Source organism: Salmo trutta, chromosome 3, assembly GCF_901001165.1.
Source record: "Salmo trutta chromosome 3, fSalTru1.1, whole genome shotgun sequence".
NCBI lineage: Eukaryota > Metazoa > Chordata > Actinopteri > Salmoniformes > Salmonidae > Salmo > Salmo trutta.
Window position 1 is genome coordinate 68,328,097 of NC_042959.1, and position 24,035 is coordinate 68,352,131.

A 24,035-nucleotide genomic window follows, 5' to 3' on the forward strand; every position below is an offset into this window, starting at 1 on the left:
AACAGAGAGCTAGAGAGAGAGAGAACACGAGTGAAACAGAGAGCTAGAGAGAGAGAGAACACGAGTGAAACAGAGAGCTAGAGAGAGAGAGAACACGAGTGAAACAGAGAGCTAGAGAGAGAAAGAACACGAGTGAAGCAGAGAGCTAGAGAGAGAAAGAACACGAGTGAAACAGAGAGCTAGAGAGAGAGAGAACACGAGTGAAACAGAGAGCTAGAGAGAGAAAGAACACGAGTGAAACAGAGAGCTAGAGAGAGAGAGAACACGAGTGAAACAGAGAGCTAGAGAGGGAGAGAACACGAGTGAAACAGAGAGCTAGAGAGAGAGAACACGAGTGAAACAGAGAGCTAGAGAACACGAGTGAAACAGAGAGCTAGAGAGAGAGAGAACACGAGTGAAACAGAGAGCTAGAGAGAGAGAACACGAGTGAAACAGAGAGCTAGAGAGAGAGAGAACACGAGTGAAACAGAGAGCTAGAGAGAGAGAGAACACGAGTGAAACAGAGAGTTAGAGAGAGAAAGAACACGAGTGAAACAGAGAGCTAGAGAGAGAGAGAACACGAGTGAAACAGAGAGCTAGAGAGAGAAAGAACACGAGTGAAACAGAGAGCTAGAGAGAGAGAGAACACGAGTGAAACAGAGAGCTAGAGAGAGAAAGAACACGAGTGAAACAGAGAGCTAGAGAGAGAGAGAACACGAGTGAAACAGAGAGCTAGAGAGGGAGAGAACACGAGTGAAACAGAGAGCTAGAGAGGGAGAGAATGAGTGAAACAGAGAGCTAGAGAGAGAGAGAACACGAGTGAAACAGAGAGCTAGAGAGGGAGAGAAAGAGATAACTGTGTACTTAATTCAATATAACAATTTATTTTCAAAGGCTATCTGTAAGCAATTTCACAGAAACAAAGGACATGTTCCAATATCCACACTAGCATATAATGCATGCTAGTGTGGATATGCATGGCCAAATCCAATGCTTCTCTCTAAGTGTTCTGCTACTGTAATGTGGATATTGGAACAGAGCCTAATAGGAAGGCTCAGGCGATAGTCCAGGGAGAGCGCAGGGGAAATGGTATGTGTCTGCTTGCAGACATCATACCAGTTGGGAGGATCCCACTTGAATACAATTCTGCTGCATGGACCAGCTGGCTGCATCAAACACAACCACCCTCCCACCACTGAGGGCACACCACAGCTTGGGGTTCCCATCTCCGTCTACCTCCGAGTAACTCAACTGGCCTGGATAAAGAGAGAGAGAGAGAGACTGTAGTCAGTCACAGCAATTCAGCTTTTAGCTGCGAATGTCTACATCAAAATACAAATACACTAAACCTTAAACGTACAATCCATGGGTCAGCCAGTCAATGGATACTCCCACAGGCATATAGATTATATGTATGCGGTATATACTGTAGCTCTGCATTACAACATAGAATATGTTGGGTTTTTTCACTGCCTTTGAGATCATACTATTATATTTTTGGCAACTTTTACTTCACTACAGAAAGAAGAAAATAATGTACTTATTACTCCATACATTCCCTGGACACCCAAAAGTAAGTACATTTTAGCAATTCCCTTTACTTTTGATACTTAAGTATATTTAAAACCAAATACTTTTAGACTTTTACTCAAGTAGTATTTTACTGGATGACTTTTACTCCTGTCATTTTCTATTAAGGTATCATTACATTTACTCAAGTATGACACCAATACTTTTTCCACCACTGGATGTGGCTGGGGGTTAAAGCATTTATGTCACATGACCCATCAATTTAGACAAGTGTGTCTGGGTAAGAGTCATCTAATATTTATAAAGTATTTTTTATCTGGACACTTTGTTTACCTGGAAATGTTCCTCATTGTAGGCTACTACCACTTTTAATCTTAATCTTTACTACACTACTCACTGTTTATCATATGACCTCACATGTGAATCCTTAAAGAGAGCCGGTCAGTGATATATTAAGTTGTTGACTCACACTGTACAGTACAACAAGTTCATAAGTTACCACACCTGACAAGTGTGAAGAAATGAGACAAACTTTGACAATACATGGCACATGTACTCATCTACATAAACAGCCGAGAGTAGACAAACAATTAGGCCTGTCTGGGTGCTTTCCACTAGTGTGTATTTGCAGCCAACTATTACAGCTTCAAAGCTCCTCTGGTTTCCACTCAGATGTGTTAGGACATGCACCTTACAGGACATGTTAGGACATGCACCTTACAGGACATGTTAGGACATGCACCTTACAGGACATGTTAGGACATGCACCTTACAGGACATGTTAGGACATGCACCTTACAGGACATGCACCTTACAGGACATGTTAGGACATGCACCTTACAGGACATGTTAGGACATGCACCTTACAGGACATGTTAGGACATGCACCTTACAGGACATGTTAGGACATGCACCTTACAGGACATGTTAGGACATGCACCTTACAGGACATGTTAGGACATGCACCTTACAGGACATGTTAGGACATGCACCTTACAGGACATGTTAGGACATGCACCTTACAGGACATGCACCTTACAGGACATCAGGATACATCAGTGAAGAAAAGAGACAAACTATGATAGAAACTCAGCTGTCTGTTTCCCCTCACCTGGTGTGTAGAGTAATAGAAACTCAGCTGTCTGTTTCCCCTCACCTGGTGTGTAGAGTAATAGAAACTCAGCTGTCTGTTTCCCCTCACCTGGTGTGTAGAGTAATAGAAACTCAGCTGTCTGTTTCCCCTCACCTGGTGTGTAGAGTAATAGAAACTCAGCTGTCTGTTTCCCCTCACCTGGTGTGTAGAGTAATAGAAACTCAGCTGTCTGTATCCCCTCACCTGGTGTGTAGAGTAATAGAAACTCAGCTGTCTGTATCCCCTCACCTGGTGTGTAGAGTAATACAAACTCAGCTGTCTGTTTCCCCTCACCTGGTGTGTAGAGTAATAGAAACTCAGCTGTCTGTATCCCCTCACCTGGTGTGTAGAGTAATAGAAACTCAGCTGTCTGTATCCCCTCACCTGGTGTGTAGAGTAATAGAAACTCAGCTGTCTGTTTCCCCTCACCTGGTGTGTAGAGTAATAGAAACTCAGCTGTCTGTTTCCCCTCACCTGGTGTGTAGAGTAATAGAAACTCAGCTGTCTGTTTCCCCTCACCTGGTGTATAGAGTAATAGAAACTCAGCTGTCTGTTTCTCCTCACCTGGTGTGTAGAGTAATAGAAACTCAGCTGTCTGTTTCCCCTCACCTGGTGTGTAGAGTAATAGAAACTCAGCTGTCTGTTTCCCCTCACCTGGTGTGTAGAGTAATAGAAACTCAGCTGTCTGTTTCCCCTCACCTGGTGTGTAGAGTAATAGAAACTCAACTGTCTGTTTCCCCTCACCTGGTGTGTAGAGTAATAGAAACTCAGCTGTCTGTATCCCCTCACCTGGTGTGTAGAGTAATAGAAACTCAGCTGTCTGTATCCCCTCACCTGGTGTGTAGAGTAATAGAAACTCAGCTGTCTGTTTCCCCTCACCTGGTGTGTAGAGTAATAGAAACTCAGCTGTCTGTTTCCCCTCACCTGGTGTGTAGAGTAATAGAAACTCAGCTGTCTGTTTCCCCTCACCTGGTGTGTAGTGTAAGACGTGTACAGTCTGTGGAGCTGGGAGGTCTAGCGATGGATTGATCTTGTGTTTCAACGTCTCCGATGTTGTCTTTGGAACCATCATAGGAACTGCTTACAGACAACGAAACAGAAAGCAGAAAAAATGACATATCAGAATACGAATCACTATCCTGATTACAGAAAATCATAATGAATATCAAACACTATTGTTCTTCAGAGGGACATCCGATGTCATTGATTTAGTTGTATACTTGATCCTTGAACTCCAAGGGGTGGTTTCCTGGAAACTCCTGGACTAAATACATTTTCAATGATTCTCCATTGAGTTTGTGTTTTAGTCCAGGACCAGGCTAAATCTGAATCCGGAACCCCACCATTTAACTACAAATGGTAAAGCTTACAGATGATTTATATGCAAAAAAACAAATCGACAGTGTATCTGGACCATAATGCATACCTTCATGTTTCACTCTGTCAAAGTATGCCAGTTTGGAGGCGGCAAATACGGCCTTCTGGGTCTGAAGGCACCCAACCACAGCATCCATGAGCAAGACGTTAGTCAAAGCCTGCTGCATGTACTGAGGATCCTTAAAGGGAACATGACAACTTATACACACACTGCATGTACTGAGGATCCTTAAAGGGAACATGACAACTTATACACACACTGCCTGTACTGAGGATCCTTAAAGGGAACATGACAACTTTTACACACTGCCTGTACTGAGGATCTGACAACTTTTACACACACTGCATGTACTGAGGATCCTTAAAGGGAACATGACAACTTTTACACACACTGCATGTACTGAGGATCCTTAAAGGGAACATGACAACTTATACACACTGCCTGTACTGAGGATCCTTAAAGGGAACATGACAACGTATACACACACTGCCTGTACTGAGGATCCTTAAAGGGAACATGACAACTTATACACACACTGCCTGTACTGAGGATCCTTAAAGGGAACATGACAACTTATACACACACTGCCTGTACTGAGGATCCTATAAGAGAGACATAGTCTTACAAGTATATATACACAACCTACTACACACTACAATGTACAATGAGTACAGCCAATTAAACAGCTTGGGAGATCACATTAAGTTTTGGAGATCACATTAAGTTTGGGAGATCACATTAGGAGAATTTAATAAGGACAAAACATAATGTTTTCCAGCAGAGCAGAGGGGTGGGACAAGCCTGTACTACAACATGGGTCGGCAGGTAGCCTAGTGGTTAGAGCGTTGGGCCAGTAACCGAAAGGTTGCTGAATCGAATCCCCAAGCTTACAAGGTAAAACTCTGTCGTTCTGCCCCTGAACAAGGCAGTTAACCCACTGTTCCTAGGCTGTCATTGTAAATAAGAATGTGTTCTTAACAGACTTGCCTAGTTAAATAAAGGTTAAATAAACAAATGTTTTTATTAACATCCCTTTAGGAAGCCTGGAGGAAACCATCAGGCCAGAGGGGTGGGACAAGCCTGTACTGTAAGATTAATATCCTTTAAGGAAGCCTGGAGGAAACCATCAGGCCAGAGGGGTGGGACAAGCCTGTACTGTAAGATTAATATCCCTTAAGGAAGCCTGGAGGAAACCATCAGGCCAGAGGGGTGGGACAAGCCTGTACTGTAAGATTAATATCCCTTAAGGAAGCCTGGAGGAAACCATCAGGCCAGAGGGGTGGGACAAGCCTGTACTGTAAGATTAATATCCCTTAAGGAAGCCTGGAGGAAACCATCAGGCCAGAGGGGTGGGACAAGCCTGCACTGTAAGATTAACATCCCTTTAGGAAGCCTGGAGGAAACCATCAGGCCAGAGGGGTGGGACAAGCCTGCACTGTAAGATTAACATCCCTTTAGGAAGCCTGGAGGAAACCATCAGGCCAGAGGGGTGGGACAAGCCTGTACTGTGAGATTAATATCCCTTAAGGAAGCCTGGAGGAAACCATCAGGCCAGAGGGGTGGGACAAGACTGTACTGTAAGATTAATATCCCTTTAGGAAGCCTGGAGGAAACCATCAGGCCAGAGGGGTGGGACAAGCCTGTACTGTAAGATTAATATCCCTTTAGGAAGCCTGGAGGAAACCATCAGGCCAGAGGGGTGGGACAAGACTGCACTGTAAGATTAACATCCCTTTAGGTGCCAACCGATCTTATACTTTTTTCATAATACGGTAATAAAAGAATGTGACATGTTTTTCAAGACTATGAATAACCACAGAACGCATTCAGGAGGGTGAAATGGACTATGCTAATATTTCTACCCACACGTTCCACAAAGTGTTTAACAGAAGTCACTGCACTGTTGGGGCTAGGGGGCAGTATTTTCACGGCCGGATGAAAAACGTACCCAATTTAAACAGGTTGCTACTCTGGCCCAGAAAATAGAATATGCATATTATTAGTAGATTTGGATAGAAAACACTCTGAAGTTTCTAAAACGGTTTGAATGGTGTCTGTGAGTATAACAGAACTCATAGGCAGGCAAAAAAACAGAGAAAAATTGAATCAGGAAGTGGGAGAAATTAGAAATGTAGTTTTTGTTTTGAATCCCTTGAAAAACTACAGTGACATAGGATTTACGTTGCACCTCCTAACTCTTCCATTGGCTGTCAACAATCTTTAGGAACTGGTTTCAACCATCAGCTGTTACCGGGCAGATAATTATGGCTCAGTCAATCATTGGCCAGTCTGAGGAGAGGTGTCTTATGATGCGCGTGCAGGTGACTTCGTCGTTTTTAAAAATTTCTTCTGGGATAAATACCTATTGCCCGGTTGTAAAATTATCGTAAGTTTACATAAAAAAATACCCTAAAGAATTGATTGTAAACATCGTTTGACGTGTTTCTACAAACGGTAATGGAACTTTGAACATTTCGTCTATGGATTTGCGTCCACGCCACATGGCATTGTAAAGTGTTCTGGATGGGTCAACAAAACGGACGTATTTGGACATAAATGATGGACTTTGCAGGAGAAATGAACATTTCTTGTGGAAGTGGGTGCCCATCCGAGTGCATTCCGCCGAAGATCAGCAAAGGTAAGTAAATATTTCGAACATATTGTTAGAGATTTGTCGACGCCGTGGTTGTAGGATAACTGTATAGCTTAGCATTGAAGGCTAAGTTCTGTACTCAGAATATTGAACAATGTGCTTTTTCCGTAACGTTATTTTGAAATCTGACAAAGTCGTTGCATAAAGGAGTAGATTATCTCTAATTCTTTAAATAATTGTTATACATTTTATCAACGTTTATGCCTATTAACCAAAAGTTATGGGGAGAAAACATTTTCTGAACGTCACGCGCCAATGTAAAAATTTGGTTTTTGGATATAAATATAAACTTGATCGAACAATAAATGCATGCATTGTCTAACATGATGTCCTAGGAGTGTCATCTGATGAAGATTGTCAAAGGTTAGTGCTTAATTTTAGCTGTATATCTGGTTTTGTGATGGCTATCGTGCTTGGAAAATTGCTTTTTTTTTGCTGAGGTGCTATGCTAAAATAATCTAATGTTTTGCTTTCACCGTAAAGCCTTTTTGAAATCGGACAATGTGATTGGATTAACGAGTAGAGTATCTTTAAAATGCCGTATAATACTTGAATTTTAATTTTGAGATGATTTTGTTTTGAATATCGCGTCGTGCTATCTCACTGGTTGTTGTCCAACCAATCCCGTTAGCGGGATTGTATCTCGAAGGGGTCCTCAAGAGGTTTTTAACCTGTTGGGGATAGGGGGCAGTATTTGCACGGCCGGATAAAAAACGTACCGATTTAATCTGGTTACTGCTCCTGCCCAGTAACTAGAATATGCATATAATTATTGGCTTTGGATAGAAAACACCCTAAAGTTTCTAAAACTGTTTGAATGGTGTCTGTGAGTATAACAGAACTCATATGGCAGGCAAAAACCTGAGAAGATTCCTTACAGGAAGTGGCCTGTCTGACCATTTCTTGCCCTCCTTGATCATCTCTATCCAAAACAGGGGATCTCTGCTGTTACGTGACACTTCCTACGGCTCCCATGGGCTCTCAGAAGGCGGGAAAAAGCTGAACGATGTAATTCCATCCCCAGGCTGAAACACATTAGCGCGTTTGGCAAGTGCTCTATCAGAGGGCCATCAGACTGAGGCTCGTGCATGAGGGGATAGCATGCTTTTACTTTCACTCTCTTTGTATTAAAAAACGATTTCCCGGTCGGAATATTATCGCTTTTTTACGAGAAAAATGGCATAAAAATTTATTTTAAACAGCGGTTGACATGCTTCGAAGTACGGTAATGGAATATTTAGATTTTTTTTGTCACGAAATGCGTCGTGCTCGTCACCCTTATTTACCCTTTCGGATAGTGTCTTGAACGCACGAACAAAACGCCGCTATTTGGATATAACAATGGATTATTTGGGACCAAACCTACATTTGTTATTGAAGTAGAAGTCCTGGGAGTGCATTCTGACGAAGAACAGCAAAGGTAATAACATTTTTCTTATAGTAAATCTGACTTTGGTGAGTGCTAAACTTGCTGGGTGTCTAAATAGCTAGCCCTGTGATGCCGGGCTATCTACTTAGAATATTGCAAAATGTGCTTTCACCGAAAAGCTATTTTAAAATCGGACATATCGAGTGCATAGAGGAGTTCTGTATCTATAATTCTTAAAATAATTGTTATGTTTTTTGTGAACGTTTATCGTGAGTAATTTAGTAAATTCACCGGAAGTGTTCGGTGGGAATGCTAGTCACATGCTAGTCACATGCTAATGTAAAAAGCTGGTTTTTGATATAAATATGAACTTGATTGAACAGACATGCATGTATTGTATAACATAATGTCCTAAGATTGTCATCTGATGAAGATCATCAAAGGTTAGTGCTGCATTTAGCTGTGGTTTGGGTTTATGTGACATTATATGCTAGCTTGAAAAATGGGTGTCTGATTATTTCTGGCTGGGTACTCTGCTGACATAATCTAATGTTTTGCTTTCGTTGTAAAGCCTTTTTGAAATCGGACAGTGTGGTTAGATTAACGAGAGTCTTGTCTTTAAAATGCTGTAAAATAGTCATATGTTTGAGAAATTGAAGTAATAGCATTTCTAAGGTATTTGAATAACGCGCCACGGGATTCAACTGGCTGTTGAGCTTGCGTCCCACCTAGCCCAGAGAGGTTAATGAATTCAACTTGGTTACATTATACCCTACTGAAAGCACCACCAGTCTTTGAGATCCGGTGTACATCCTACCTTGTGGTCGTCTGCCATCGTCCTCCCAGCCCACATCTCTCTGACCATGAGATTCCACAGGTCACACGCAGACTTCAGGTTGGCCTCAAACACCTCCTTCCTCAGACTGCACTTGATCTTCAGAGACGGGATCCTCAGCAGCAGGAAAGGAGCAAAGGAGATTTTCACCTCCTGACAGAGACGAGAGGGAAAGGGGGATATCTAGTCAGTTGGACAACTGAATGCATTCAACTGAAATGTGAGGAGAGGAATAGCAGATGTGTCATCGTCATCATGGCAGATTTTCATTTGAACAAAGCCAAACATTGAAGGCAATACACTGTACACTGCGTGCACAATTATTAGGCAAATTGTATTCCTCGGGATTAATTTTATTGTTGAACAAACACAATGCTCTCAGTCAATCCAAAATGTTATTGAACCTCAAACCTGAATGTTTAACAAAGGAAAAGTGAGTTTTGTCTTTCTCAGGGAAATATATAAGTGTGCACAATTATTAGGCAACTATTAGTGTGCAGAACTATTAGGCGACTAAATTACAAAAATAATTTCTCTCAACTCACTTGTTTATTCTCAATTTTTAGAGTAAGTGTAACAGATAAGTAACACAAAATGACAATTATATAACATTTTTGGCCTTTCAAAAATATTCAGTGACCAATATAGCCACCCTTATTTTCAATAACTGCCATGAGCCTTCCATCCATGGAGTCTGTCAGTTTCTTGATCTGTTCACGATCAATTTTTACTGAAGCAGCAACCACAGCCTCCCAAATGCTGTTCAAAAAGGTGTATTGTCTTCCATCACTGTAAATCTCACGTTTGAGAAGGGCCCACAAGTTCTCAATAGGATTTAAGTCAGGTGAGGAAGGGGGCCAGGTCATTATTCAGGCATCTTTGAGGCCCTTGCTGGCTAGCCAAGCAGTGGAGTACTTGGATGCACGTGATGGAGCATTGTCCTGCATAAAGATCATGGCCTTCTAGAATGCTGAGGACTTCTTCCCGTACCACTGTTTGACAAAATAATCTTCCAGAAACTGGCAGTAGGTTTGGGAGTTGAGTTTCAGTCAATCTTCAACCAGAAAAGGTCCAACTACCTGATCCTCAATGATAGCAGCCCATACCAGTACCCCTACTTCACCTTGCTGGCACCTGACTCAAAGTGGTGCCCTGTGTCCATTACTGATCCAGCCACGGGCCCATCCATTTGGTCCATCAAGAGTCACTTTCATTTCATCTGTCCATAAAATCTGTCTTCAGGTATTTCTTTGCCCAATCTTGACGCTTCAACTTGTGAATCTTATTCAGTGGTGGTCTTGTTTCAGCCTTCTTGACCTTGGCCATGTCTCTGAGCACTTGACACCTTGTACTTCTGAACACTCCAGGTAGGTTGCAGTTCTGGAATACGGTGGCACTGGAGGATAATGGGTTCCTGGTAGTTTGACGTTTAATTCTTCTCAAGTCTTTTGCAGTTAATTTGCGCCTTTTCCTCCCCATGCGTTTTTTGCGCCCCAGTTGACTATTCGCAACAAAACGTTTGAATGTCCGGTGGTCACACCTCAATAGTTTAGCTATTTAAAGAGTGTCGCATCCGTTTGAAAGGCATTTTACATTTTTGGTTTTTCAGTGTCAGTTAAATTTCTTTTTTGGCCCATTTTACCTGAGGTAATAAGGCAGCCTAATAATTATGCACACCTTGATATAAGGTGTTATTCACTTTCGCCACACCCTCCCTCCTTACACAAATACATATCACCTGAAAATGATTAAATCCAATAAGCATTCAAGTTTATATGGTTTGGAGTTCGAAAATGTGAATAGAAACAATGATAAGATCAGAATACTCACTTGCCTAATAATTGTGTACGCGGTGTAGTCATACCAATGTACCCTTCAGTATTATTCATTACTGAGTGAATTTCCAAAAGCTTCATAGCATTAAGATCATATTTCATCCATTGCCTATATTTGTCAAATATTATTTTTGGACTACAAAGCTTTTAGAGAACTCATCCCTGAACAGTACTACTACTAGTGCCTAAACATAAAGTAACCACACCTTTATGTCTCTGAACTTGGTGATCTCGATAAACCCAGGCCTCCCGTCAGTGAGCAGGAAGAGCCTCTTCTGTGTCATGGCGATCTTTCCCACTCCCTGGTTGGTTTTCACGGAGCAGGACAGCTTGTAGACACACTCGTTGTTGTCCAGGTGCTCTATGACCTCAGCTGGCAGGTGAACGTCCTGGGCCTCCACCTCCGTCTCCTTCCAGAAGGTGTAGAACACACGGAACACCTCTGGGTCAATCTGCTTCTGTTGCCCTGGAAACAGAAGGTGTAGAACACACGGAACACCTCTGCGTCAATCTGCTTTTGTTGCAGAGGTAACCTTCTCTTAGAAGAAAGCTTCAGTCTTCAAGGAGCCATTCGTTGTAAGAGTGGTGGTGTGAAAGTAAACAAGGCATGACAAGTCTCAGCAGCCTGTAGAGAACATGCTCTTCAAACGCACATTAAAACCATGCAAATGCATTCCATAATTTTACTTTCATGTTCATGCATGTCATACAAGCCAATAGAAACAAGCCTCTTCAAACAGCATCCATTGTAAACAGGAACACTGTTTTGTCAAAGCAAAGAGCACATTTATACATCTTCCATAGCTGAAGACGCCCCATGAAACAACAGCCATCCATCTCATGTATGATGTCATGGAATGAACGTTAAACCCAAGCAGAGATGAAGATGGAGAGAAAAATAAAAGAGATGCCACATGAGTCCCGCTGGCCAGTCATACGATGGGATGCTGCAGACAAACTGGACAGTCTTTTGCTTACCATCCAATGAGGAGTCAATGTAAAATACTGATTTGGAGGGACTACTCATGGCTGAATTCAAACCCAAAGTCACTGAATCCAAAGTCACTCTTACAAGATCCTATTAATAAAGTAAGGATAATCAGATGATACACACTGGGTTCCTAGGCAGAGTGGTACTGTATTTCAAACTGTATTAACAGATCAATCACTTGTTTATTATCATGGGTGATCTTATTGTTATAGTACAACCATACTGTACTGCTCATGTATTTCCATGTCCTGTCAACGAGAGGCCTGACCGCTAAGTCACTTACCCACAGTGAGAGCCTCAAACAGCCTATGAATGGTAAGTCTCAACTTACCCACAGTGAGAGCCTCAAACAGCCTATGGATGGTAAGTCTCAACTTACCCACAGTGAGAGCCTCAAACAGCCTATGGATGGTGGCGACGTCTTTCACAATCCCAGACTCCTGGATGCGCTTCACAAAGTCCTCCTGCAGCATGTGGGTCTTAGGGAGCTGAAACTTCTTCACGTGGTCGTCAGCTTGGACCAGCACCATCTCATTGTCTGTCTTCACCTTGAAGATGAGCCGCTTGAGCTCTGGTCGCCGGTCCGCCTGGGAGCGCTCGTCCTTCTGCAGCGAGTCCACTAGCGCCTTCACCAGGTCGGTGGGGAAGATCTCGATGTCCGTCTTGTAGAGGTTCTGGAAGTCGCTGAGGGCATCTAGACGCTTGGAACACAGCGTGTTCATGAAGCCGCGCAGGTAGAAGTACCTTGGAAATAGGGAAAGGGTTGTATGGAGAGTAGTAGGACTTCACTTATAAATGATTTGTGAAGCATGTATGTAGTGCGTATTGTGACTGATTGGACACACACTAATGCGCCCTCTCTCTGTCTCGCCCGCCAGGTGCCTCTCGTTGCTATCAGCAGGAGCATTGCCTTTATAAACTTGGCGGTCCGGTCACTTTATGAGGACTTTACAAATGCCCAATAAAGCCATTTTTTAGATGTAGTGTGTTTAAAGTGTGACTAAATAAAATGAATAATCCCTATGTTGTAAACTAAGTACCTGGCCAGGAGGGTGGAGTTCTCAGGAGGAACACAGAAGATGGCCTTCCCCAGTAGTATGATCAACTCTCCATAGTAGTTCTGGACATGGTGGTGCACCATGGGAGGAGGAAATTCTGGCAGCTTGAAGATCTTCACAGGCTTGGGCGGGATCTTGAAGGCTGTGTGGAAAAAGACAAAGAGTGACACTGCAAACAAAAATGGTCTACTCCATATTCATCGTCTCCAGCACCAACCCAACATCAACACATGTGAAAATGGCGTGTTTCTATGTTCTGTAGTAAGAAAAGTGAGGAAGATGTTTCCAATGACATTATCAACCAATTAGGAGACAATTAGTAGGTAATGGCTGCTCATAATTGGTTAAAATCACATGATGATGTCATTGGAAACACTTATCTCCCTCTATCTTTTTGACTACCGAACATAGAAAGACGCCCTTTAACATATGTTGACGTTGAGGATGAATATGAAGTTGAACATTTGTGAAAATTCCCTTCAAGATGAATCTTCTTGTTCACAGAAGTCAAGGCCTAATGACCTACACTTTACTTTAACCATCTGTCATAAGAGCCACGTAACACTAAATAGTTTGTGTTAACAGTGTAAAGTCAGTTCTCATTAGCTGACAACAGACCTGACTTGTTATGACACTGTTATGTAGAGTAGTCCTTTAGACAGTGCATAATGTTACGGAGTAATGTTAATGTAACCGTGTAATGTTACTAACATCACAGTATATGTGTTAATCAGTTGGTAGCTATTATTAGTCCTCCCACTGCTAGGGTTGCAAAATCTGGTTTTCCAGAAATCCTGGTTGGATGATTTCATGCTTACTTCATCCTAATTCCAGTAATCTTCCAACTGGGATTTCTGGAAAACCTGGGAATTTGAGGAAAATTGCTGGAATTTTGTAACCTTCCTAAAAAAAAGTTGCTATCTAGTACCTAAAAGGGTAGGAGAACCCCTTGAAAAACCCTTTTTGGTTCCAGGTAGAAGCCTTTTAACAGAGAGTTATATATGGAACCCAAAAGTGTTCTACCTAGAACCAAAAAGGGTTACACTATGGGGACAACCGAAGAACCCTTTGGAACCATATTTTCTAAGAGTGTACTCACCACTTTCAGGGATAATGATCTTCTTGAGGGAGGTTTGTCTGAGGAGGTTGAGGTGGCGCTCCTCTCCCAGGTTGGGGAGGCTCATCCCCAGCCTCTTGTTCAGACGGTTCTCTGGGTCGCTGCTATACTTCCTGGCCATTTCCTGCATGGTGGGCCTCCTGGGGTTGTCTGTCATCGCTTTCATTCTGACATCAGACACATAGAAAACAGGACTGTATACCATACAATACCCTAATATACATACAGGACTGTGTACCATACAATACCCTAATATACATACTAGAGGTCGACCGATTAATCGGAATGGCCGATTAATTAGGGCCGATTTCAAGTTTTCATAACAATCGGTAATCGGTATTTTTGGACACAGATTTGCCAATTTTTTAAATATTTTTTTATTTTACTAGGCAAGTCAGTTAAGAACACATTCTTATTTTCAATGACGGCCTAGGAACGGTGGGTTAACTGCCGTGTTCAGGCGCAGAACGACAGATTTTTACCTTGTCAGCTCGGTGATTCGTTTTTGCAACCTTCTGGTTACTAGTCCAATGCTCTAACCACCTGCCTTACATTGCACTCCACGAGGAGCCTGCGTGGCAGGCTGACTACCTGTTACGCGAGGGCAGCAAGAAGCCAAGGTAAGTTGCTAGTTAGCATTAAACTTATCTTATAAAAAAACAATCAATCTTAACATAATCAATAGTTAACTACACATGGTTGATGATATTACTAGTTTATCTAGCGTGTCCTGCGTTGCATATAATCGATGCGGTGCCTGTTAATTTCTCATTGAATCACAGCCTACTTCGACAAACAGGTGATGATTTAACAAGCACATTTGCGAAAAAAGCACTGTCGTTGCACCAGTGTACCTAACCATAAACATCAATGCCTTTCTTATAACTAGGGAAATTGTGTCACTTCTCTTGAGTTCCGTGCAAGCAGTCAGGGTATATGCTGCAGTTTGGGCAACCTGGCTCATTGCGAACTGTGTGAAGTCCTGTCACGGTTGTCGTAAGGAACAGACCAAAACGCAGCGGGAATATGTATACTCATCTTCTTTTTATTTTGAAGAAGGAGAAACAAATAAATACGTATACAAAAAATAACAAAACGAAACAGTCCTGTCAGGTGCACAAACACTAAACATGGAACAACTACCCACAAAATCCCACAGAAAAACACCCCTCTTAAATAGGACCTTCAATTAGAAGCAACTAGGAGCAGCTGCTTCCAATTGAAGGTCAACCCCATTAACTAAACTACAATAACAAATAACCCCTTTACTGGTCAGGACATGACAGTTACACACCCCCCCCCCAAAGGTGCAGACCCTGGATGAACGTCAAACACAAAAAAATAAATAAAAAATAAACCCCAAAACAAAAACAAAATCCCAAACAAAAGGGAGGGAAGGGAGGGTGGCCACCGTCACCGATGGTTCTTGTGCTACACCCCCCCTCCCCAACCTCCTCCTACGGCGGTGGCTCAGGCTCCGGCCTTACTCCCCAACCTAACCTGTCCACCCCAGCTAAATACTTATTCAATTTTACCCCTCCCAAAGCCTCTGGGCTATGGCGCATCGCTGAAGACCTCGGGCTGATGTGCGTCGCTGGAGACCTCGGGCTGAAGGGCAACTCTGGGAGCTCCGGACTGTAGGGCGACTCTGGCGGCGCCAATTCCGGACTGTAGGGCGACTCTCTCGGCTCCGGACTGTGGGCCGTCTCTCTCGGCTCCAGACTGTGGGCCGTCTCTCTCGGCTCCAGACTGTGGGCCGTCTCTCTCGGTTCCGGACCGTGGGCCGTCTCTCTCGGTTCCGGACCGTGGGCCGTCTCTCTACGGGGCACTGTCGCCGGAAGCTCTGGACAGGGCACTGTCGCCGGACGCTCTGGACGAGGCAAAGTCGCCGGACTCTCTGGACGAGGCACTGTCGCCGGACGCTCTGGACGAGGCACTGTCGCCGGACGCTCTGGACGAGGCACTGTCGCCGGACGCTCTGGACGAGGCACTGCCGCCGGACGCTCTGGACGAGGCACTGTCGCCGGACGCTCTAGACGAGGCACTGTCGCCGGACGCTCTGGACGAGGCACTGTCGCCGGACGCTCTGGACGAGGCACTGTCGCCGGACGCTCTGGACGAGGCACTGTCGCTGGACGCTCTGGACGAGGCACTGTCGCCGGACACTCTGAACAGGGCACTGTTGCCGGAAGCTCTGGACGGGGACTGCGCACTGAAGGCCTGATGCGTGGGGCTGACTTAGGAAGCGCCAAACTAGGGACACGCACCACAGGGCCAGTGCGAGGAGCAGGAGCAGGACGAGCTGGACTGGGCTGACGCACTGGAGGCCTGGTGCGTGGGGCTGGTAGTGGAGGCGCCAGACTGGAGACACGCACTTCAGGGCTAGTGCGGGGAGCGGGAACAGGATACACTGGGCCGTAGAGGCGCACTGGCGGTCTCGAGCGCAGGATTGGCACCACCTGTACTGTCTGGGTGCCCGCTTCCCCCTGGCAAATGCAGGACGCTGGCACCGAGCACACCGGCCTGTGGATGCTCGGCCTCAACGCCGTGCGCATCTCCCCATAGCACGGGGCCTGACCAGTACCATGCTGCCTCCAGTAAGCACGGGGAGTTGGCTTAGGGCTCAACCCTGGCCCAGCCAAACTACCCATACAATACCCTAATATACATACAATACCACGAATACCAAACAAGACCCCGAACACCAAACAAGACCCCGAACACCATACAAGACCGTAAACCTCTCACTGAGTCTCCCCCAGCCATATATATAGCATGTTTGCAGTGGGGTGCTATGTAACAGAATTTAATAATTTCCAAAATTGCTCCTCCAGTATCCCTAGCCAGTCTCTTTCACTTATTTGATCTATTCCAGCACTAACTGGTTAACTAATCATCAAGCCTAACTGGTCAACTAATCGCCAAGCCTAACTGGTCAACTAATCACCAAGCCTAACTGGTCAACTAATCACCAAGGCTAACTGGTCAACTAATCACCAAGCCTAACTGGTCAACTAATCACCAAGCCTAACTGGTCAACTAATCGCCAAGGCTAACTGGTCAACTAATCACCAAGCCTAACTGGTCAACTAATCACCAAGCCTAACTGGTCAACTAATCACCAAGCCTAACTGGTCAACTAATCACCAAGCCTAACTGGTCAACTAATCACCAAGCCTAACTGGTCAACTAATCACCAAGGCTAACTGGTCAACTAATCACCAAGGCTAACTGGTCAACTAATCACCAAGCCTAACTGGTCAACTAATCGCCAAGCCTAACTGGTCAACTAATCACCAAGCCTAACTGGTCAACTAATCACCAAGGCTAACTGGTCAACTAATCACCAAGGCTAACTGGTCAACTAATCACCAAGCCTAACTGGTCAACTAATCACCAAGCCTAACTGGTCAACTAATCGCCAAGGCTAACTGGTCAACTAATCACCAAGCCTAACTGGTCAACTAATCGCCAAGGCTAACTGGTCAACTAATCACCAAGCCTAACCGGTCAACTAATCGCCAAGGCTAACTGGTCAACTAATCACCAAGCCTAACTGGTCAACTAATCACCAAGGCTAACTGGTCAACTAATCACCAAGCCTAACTGGTCAACTAATCACCAAGCCTAACTGGTCAACTAATCACCAAGGCTAACTGGTCAACTAATCACCAAGGCTAACTGGTCAACTAATCACCAAGCCTAACTGGTCAACTAATCGTCAAGGCTAACTGGTCAACTAATCACCAAGGCTAACTGGTCAACTAATCACCAAGCCTAACTGGTCAACTAATCGCCAAGCCTAACTGGTCAACTAATCACCAAGCCTAACTGGTCAACTAATCGCCAAGCCTAACTGGTCAACTAATCGCCAAGGCTAACTGGTCAACTAATCGTCAAGGCTAACTGGTCAACTAATCGCCAAGCCTAACCGGTCAACTAATCACCAAGCCTAACTGGTCAACTAATCGCCAAGCCTAACCGGTCAACTAATCACCAAGCCTAACTGGTCAACTAATCGCCAAGCCTAACTGGTCAACTAATCGCCAAGGCTAACTGGTCAACTAATCGTCAAGGCTAACTGGTCAACTAATCACCAAGGCTAACTGGTCAACTAATCGCCAAGGCTAACTGGTCAACTAATCGTCAAGGCTAACTGGTCAACTAATCACCAAGGCTAACTGGTCAACTAATCGCCAAGCCTAACCGGTCAACTAATCACCAAGCCTAACTGGTCAACTAATCGCCAAGGCTAACTGGTCAACTAATCGCCAAGCCTAACTGGTCAACTAATCACCAAGCCTAACTGGTCAACTAATCGCCAAGCCTAACTGGTCAACTAATCACCAAGCCTAACTGGTCAACTAATCGCCAAGCCTAACTGGTCAACTAATCACCAAGGCTAACTGGTCAACTAATCGCCAAGGCTAACTGGTCAACTAATCGTCAAGGCTAACTGGTCAACTAATCGCCAAGCCTAACCGGTCAACTAATCACCAAGCCTAACTGGTCAACTAATCACCAAGCCTAACTGGTCAACTAATCGCCATGGCTAACTGGTCAACTGAGGCTTCGTTCTAACCATCACTGTACCCACCAGGGAGAAAAGTGAGTTGGAGGGTAGGGGAAGGGATACGCAGGAAAGGGATATTGTAAGTGAGAGCTTACTTCTGTGTCTCTGAGCGAGTGTTGACTTCCATGCGTGTGAAAGCATCCATCTTCCTATTGAGGCGGTCCTTCAGGAATGAATGAAAGATGTGTGTCTCCAAGACCTATACGGATACACATGTATAAACTGAATGTAGGAATCAACCGTACTCTTTATAGTGATCGTGATCTGAGAGGCTACTTCAACATGTACCTTTTTATAGAAGGGTTGGTCAGCTAGCTCTCTGGTCTTCAGGAACTCTTCACTGTTAAAGACTCTGTGTTCATAGTTCAGGTGACCACTGACATCCCTGATGAAAGGCAGAAATGCGGCGGACCATTAATACACGGGCTAATTAGTGCCTTTAAAGACTAGGAAATATAACATCTTCCTACACCTTACCAGGTTGACTTCCTCCTTACAGATACAACACCAACAAAATCTCACATATGCCACTATTGGCTCTTTCCAGCGTGGGCGCTGCTCAAGGGAGAGCAGTATTGATAGATTTGAATTCACTTGGTGATGTCTGTAAGCAGGAAGTCCACCCGATGTGTATGATGATGTCATACTTTAAGCCCTGCACCTCAGAAAGAGAGTGTGAACAGCACGACTGACCTAAACATGTTGACAATGAGCTCCAAGGTAACCTTCTGTATTTCCCAGTTCAGGTTCTGCTGCCATTGTCTTCTCAGCATGCGCATCTCATTAACGTCTGTGCCGGCCCCTTGGTGACACACCTCTAGATCATATTGTAGCTGGAGGCCCTTCCTCCTGTAGAGCAGCAGGAGGAGAAAACTGTTGTTCACTCACTGCCACAAAAACAACGTTATATAAGCATGTCTGTGAGTGATAACTGATGTGATATTCTACCTCTCAATAACCTCATTCTGTGTTATTGAGACAATGGATGTGTCATTTCAGTTGTAGGGAGCTTCAGCACAGACCAGAGCACATAGTCTGCATTGTCTATGTGTTCCTCCTGTTATTCTTTTGTTCTACATTGTTCTCTCTGCATTGTTGGGAAGGGCCCGCAAGTAAGCATTTCACTGTTAGTCAACACTTGTTGGGAAGGGCCCGCAAGTAAGCATTTCACTGTTAGTCAACACTTGTTGGGAAGGGCCCGCAAGTAAACATTTCACTGTTAGTCAACACTTGTTGGGAAGGGCCCGCAAGTAAACATTTCACTGTTAGTCAACACTTGTTGGGAAGGGCCCGCAAGTAAACATTTCACTGTTAGTCAACACTTGTTGGGAAGGGCCCGCAAGTAAGCATTTCACTGTTAGTCAACACTTGTTGGGAAGGGCCCGCAAGTAAGCATTTCACTGTTAGTCAACACTTGTTGGGAAGGGCCCGCAAGTAAGCATTTCACTGTTAGTCAACACTTGTTGGGAAGGGCCCGCAAGTAAACATTTCACTGTTAGTCAACACTTGTTGGGAAGGGCCCGCAAGTAAACATTTCACTGTTAGTCAACACTTGTTGGGAAGGGCCCGCAAGTAAACATTTCACTGTTAGTCAACACTTGTTGGGAAGGGCCCGCAAGTAAGCATTTCACTGTTAGTCAACACTTGTTGGGAAGGGCCCGCAAGTAAGCATTTCACTGTTAGTCAACACTTGTTGGGAAGGGCCCGCAAGTAAGCATTTCACTGTTAGTCAACACTTGTTGGGAAGGGCCCGCAAGTAAACATTTCACTGTTAGTCAACACTTGTTGGGAAGGGCCCGCAAGTAAGCATTTCACTGTTAGTCAACACTTGTTGGGAAGGGCCCGCAAGTAAGCATTTCACTGTTAGTCAACACTTGTTGGGAAGGGCCCGCAAGTAAGCATTTCACTGTTAGTCAACACTTGTTTCGAAGGGCCCGCAAGTAAGCATTTCACTGTTAGTCAACACTTGTTGGGAAGGGCCCGCAAGTAAACATTTCACTGTTAGTCAACACTTGTTGGGAAGGGCCAGCAAGTAAACATTTCACTGTTAGTCAACACTTGTTGGGAAGGGCCCGCAAGTAAGCATTTCACTGTTAGTCAACACTTGTTGGGAAGGGCCCGCAAGTAAGCATTTCACTGTTAGTCAACACTTGTTGGGAAGGGCCCGCAAGTAAGCATTTCACTGTTAGTCAACACTTGTTTCGAAGGGCCCGCAAGTAAGCATTTCACTGTTAGTCAACACTTGTTGTTTACGAACCATGTGACGAATACAATTTGATTTGATTCTCAAATGGCACCCTATTCCCTATATAGTGCACTACTTTTTAACAGGGCCCATAAGTAGTACATTATTCCCAAGTAGTGCACTATATAGGGAACAGGGTGCCATTTGAGGGGGTGTCCTACCGCTTGGTAAAACACTCTGCCGAAGCGAAGGGGACGTCTGGTAGGTCAACAGTCTCTGAGCAGGAGGAAGACACTGTTCCATCATCAATATTAATCAAGATCAGGTCGTCTGTTTCCTGTCACAGAGAATAGAAGAGAGTTCCAAAAACATTCAAAAGTCAAAGCTTTCCTTTCTCCAACTGCTATGACATTTCAACTGTTTGGAAACGGAACAAGACAGTACAACCAAGCAGTAGGTCTAAACACTGTTTATGGACAGTTGGACACTTGACGCAACGACATCATGAAAATCATATTGTTGTCCGACATCAAATAACACAGACATAACCATGGTTATATAAAGGATGTACCAAGGTTGCAATTAAACCCCTACAACTCATCCAGAACGCCGCAGCCCGTCTGGTGTTCAACCTTCCCAAGTTCTCTCACATCACCCCGCTCCTCCGCTCTCTCCACTGGCTTCCAGTTGAAGCTCGCATCCGCTACAAGACCATGGTGCTTGCCTACGGAGCTGTGAGGGGAATGGCACCTCCGTACCTTCAGGCTCTGATCAGGCCCTACACCCAAACAAGGGCACTGCGTTCATCCACCTCTGGCCTGCTCGCCCCCCTACCTCTGCGGAAGCACAGTTCCCGCTCAGCCCAGTCAAAACTGTTCGCTGCTCTGGCACCCCAATGGTGGAACAAGTTCCCTCACGACGCCAGGACAGCGGAGTCAATCACCACCTTCCGTAGACACCTGAAACCCCACCTCTTTAAGGAATACCTGGGATAGGATATAGTAATCCTTCTAACCCCCCCCCAAAAAAAAATATATATATAGATGTACTATTGTAAAGTGGTTGTTCCACTGGATATCTTAAGGTGAATGCACCAATTTGTAAGTCGCTCTGGATAAGAGTGTCTGCTAAATGACGTAAATGTAAATGTAAAATAAAGAAACTACTACTACTAATACAAAGCCTCCTACCGCAGCGACCTCCTCAAAGTGGTTGAGGTGGCAGCCCATGAGGAAGGCGGTGGGAGCCATGACGAAGTCCAGCATCTGGGCTGAGAGGATGGGCACGTAGGGGTGCTGCCAATGGAGGGGGTGGATGTAGAGCATGAAACACTCTGCCACCAGGGTGAGGCGGGCCCAGTCAGCTGAGAAGAACACTACCCTCTGCTCCATCAGAATACCAGTGATGATCTGGGCAAACCAACACAGGGCCAGGGATCAATAGAACCAGAGGAGAGGAGAGCAGGGTAGAAAGAGCAGAGCAGAGTATAGTAGAGCAAAAAAAGCAGAGTAGAGCAGAAAGAGCAGAGTAGAGTAGAAAAGAAAGAGCAGAGTAGAGCAGAAAGAGAAGAGAAGAGTACAGCAGAAAGAGCAGAGTAGAGCAGAAAGACTAGAGCAGAGCAGAAAGAGCAGAGAAGAAAAGAGTAGAGCAGAGCAGAGTAGAGCGAAGTAGAGTAGAGCAGAGCAGAAAGAGAAGAGCAGAATAGAAAGAGTAGAGCAGAAAGAGCAGAGTAGAGTAGAAAAGAAAGAGCAGAGTAGAGCAGAAAGAGAAGAGTACAGCAGAAAGAGCAGAAAGAGCAGAGCAGAAAGAGCAGAGCAGAAAGAGCAGAGTAGAGCAGAGTAGAGCAGAAAGAGCAGAACAGAAAGAGCAGAGCAGAAAGAGCTGAAAGAGCAGAGTCGAAAGAGTAGATCAGAAAGAGAAAAGTAGAGCAGAAAGATTAGAGCAGAAAGAGCAGAAAGAGAAGAAAAGAGTAGAGCAGAAAGAGCAGAGTAGAGCAGAAAGAACAGAGTAGAGCAGAAAGAGTAGAGCAGAAAGAGCAGAGTAGAGCATAAAGAGTAGAGCAGAAAGAGCAGAGTAGGGTAGAACAGAAAGAGTAGAGCAGAAAGAGAAGAGCAGAAAGAGTAGAGCAGAAAGAGCAGAGTAGAGTAGAACAGAAAGAGTAGAGCAGAAAGAGTAGAGTGGAGCAGAGCAAAAAAAGCAGAGTTGTTGCCAGACAGGGCAGAAGTCAAAATACCACTTCAAACACTTCAGTTGAATGGCTCATCGTAGAAAATGCTGTTACCAGTCTGAACATAACTCTCTACTCACCTGTAAAATCTGTTTGGATCTAAAGCACAGGAAGGGCAAATGGAGGTCCAGGTCTACAGCGGGGTGTTCCTTATCCTCTCTGGAAGGCAGTATGATCATCAGGGGTCTCAGGTTGAACACCTGGACACAGTCGGGGTGAGCACATCATCAATATCAGTACACAAGAAGGAAGAAGAAAGAGGTGGTGGTAGTAGTAGTTTGTACTTCTTTTGTCATTTGTATTCAGACCATAGGATGGAGAGAGGGGGAGACGTGAGGGACCGAGGAGGAATCAAACCCCAACAATGCATTGTCCATGTAGAGTGAGTGGTGTTCAAATACAACCAACCGCTGGCACTTCAGGTAGCCTAGCAGTTTGGATAGATGGACTGGATAACATAAAGCAGCTCACCACATGTAGTTGTCCAGGAGGTGGAATGGGCACTAGAGACAGTTTGGCTGCAAATTCCTTCACCCTCTCTTCAGACAACCTGCATGTTCTAAGCTGCACCAGCAAACTACGGAAGTGTACAGAAGAGAATGATTTAAGAAATGCCAACACACAGATATGGCTGTAGTGAATACGTATTGACCCTTACCAAGACAGACAGTCCTTCAGAGCATTGTAATAAGGATGCTTGGATATGACACAGATGGCATAAGCAGTGTAGAGCTTAGTGGTCCTGGTGGACGACCAGTGTCCATTCTGATAGAACACCGACCCTTCCTACGAGGACAGAAGTGACAAATCAACTGTGTGAGCATTGAGTCTTTCGCAGGAAGGAGCGTCATAGCGAAAGCGCTTAACACTGTTTTGTTTTGCACAGCTTTATAATGAAAATGATGACATGTTTATGCAGGAGAATAAAAAGGAAAAACACCCACCTGAAATGGTCTACAACACTGAACAACCACTCCATGGGTTTGGTTACCGAACACATCCGTGAAGACTAGAAAGTGAAAACGCTCTTCTTTTGGTTCATTTGTTACTTGAAGCCCCCCTGATTTCAGAAAAGTAAGGATTATTTGTATCTCTCTATTGTTAGACAGTGCATTGGGCGATGTCTTCAAGCTAATGTTTTAATGACATTGTAAATAGGGATGTCTGTCAGCC

The 24,035-nt window shown here is 44.5% G+C and overlaps 1 protein-coding gene across 4 annotated transcripts in view; it reads right to left on the bottom strand.

Moving 5' to 3' along the window:
* Positions 1-24,035, bottom strand: part of LOC115185578 (DENN domain-containing protein 3) — a 36,097-nt gene that overhangs the window by 8,966 nt on the left and 3,096 nt on the right. Inside the window, exons 4-20 of one of the 4 annotated variants that reach the window (XM_029745787.1) lie at positions 23,807-23,922; positions 23,521-23,648; positions 23,334-23,439; positions 22,943-23,062; positions 21,826-22,044; positions 20,857-20,972; positions 19,144-19,299; positions 18,739-18,835; positions 18,546-18,649; positions 13,860-14,044; positions 12,743-12,902; positions 11,986-12,446; positions 10,918-11,177; positions 8,859-9,029; positions 4,068-4,197; positions 3,611-3,721; positions 1,096-1,235 (exon numbers count right to left, since the gene is read on the bottom strand). In XM_029745787.1, the coding sequence (XP_029601647.1) occupies positions 1,096-1,235; positions 3,611-3,721; positions 4,068-4,197; positions 8,859-9,029; positions 10,918-11,177; positions 11,986-12,446; positions 12,743-12,902; positions 13,860-14,044; positions 18,546-18,649; positions 18,739-18,835; positions 19,144-19,299; positions 20,857-20,972; positions 21,826-22,044; positions 22,943-23,062; positions 23,334-23,439; positions 23,521-23,648; positions 23,807-23,922 (2,780 nt within the window). The remainder of the gene's footprint in view (positions 1-1,095; positions 1,236-3,610; positions 3,722-4,067; positions 4,198-8,858; positions 9,030-10,917; positions 11,178-11,985; positions 12,447-12,742; positions 12,903-13,859; positions 14,045-18,545; positions 18,650-18,738; positions 18,836-19,143; positions 19,300-20,856; positions 20,973-21,825; positions 22,045-22,942; positions 23,063-23,333; positions 23,440-23,520; positions 23,649-23,806; positions 23,923-24,035) is intronic. The other 3 variants (XM_029745789.1, XM_029745788.1, XM_029745790.1) reach the window with 3 other exon arrangements.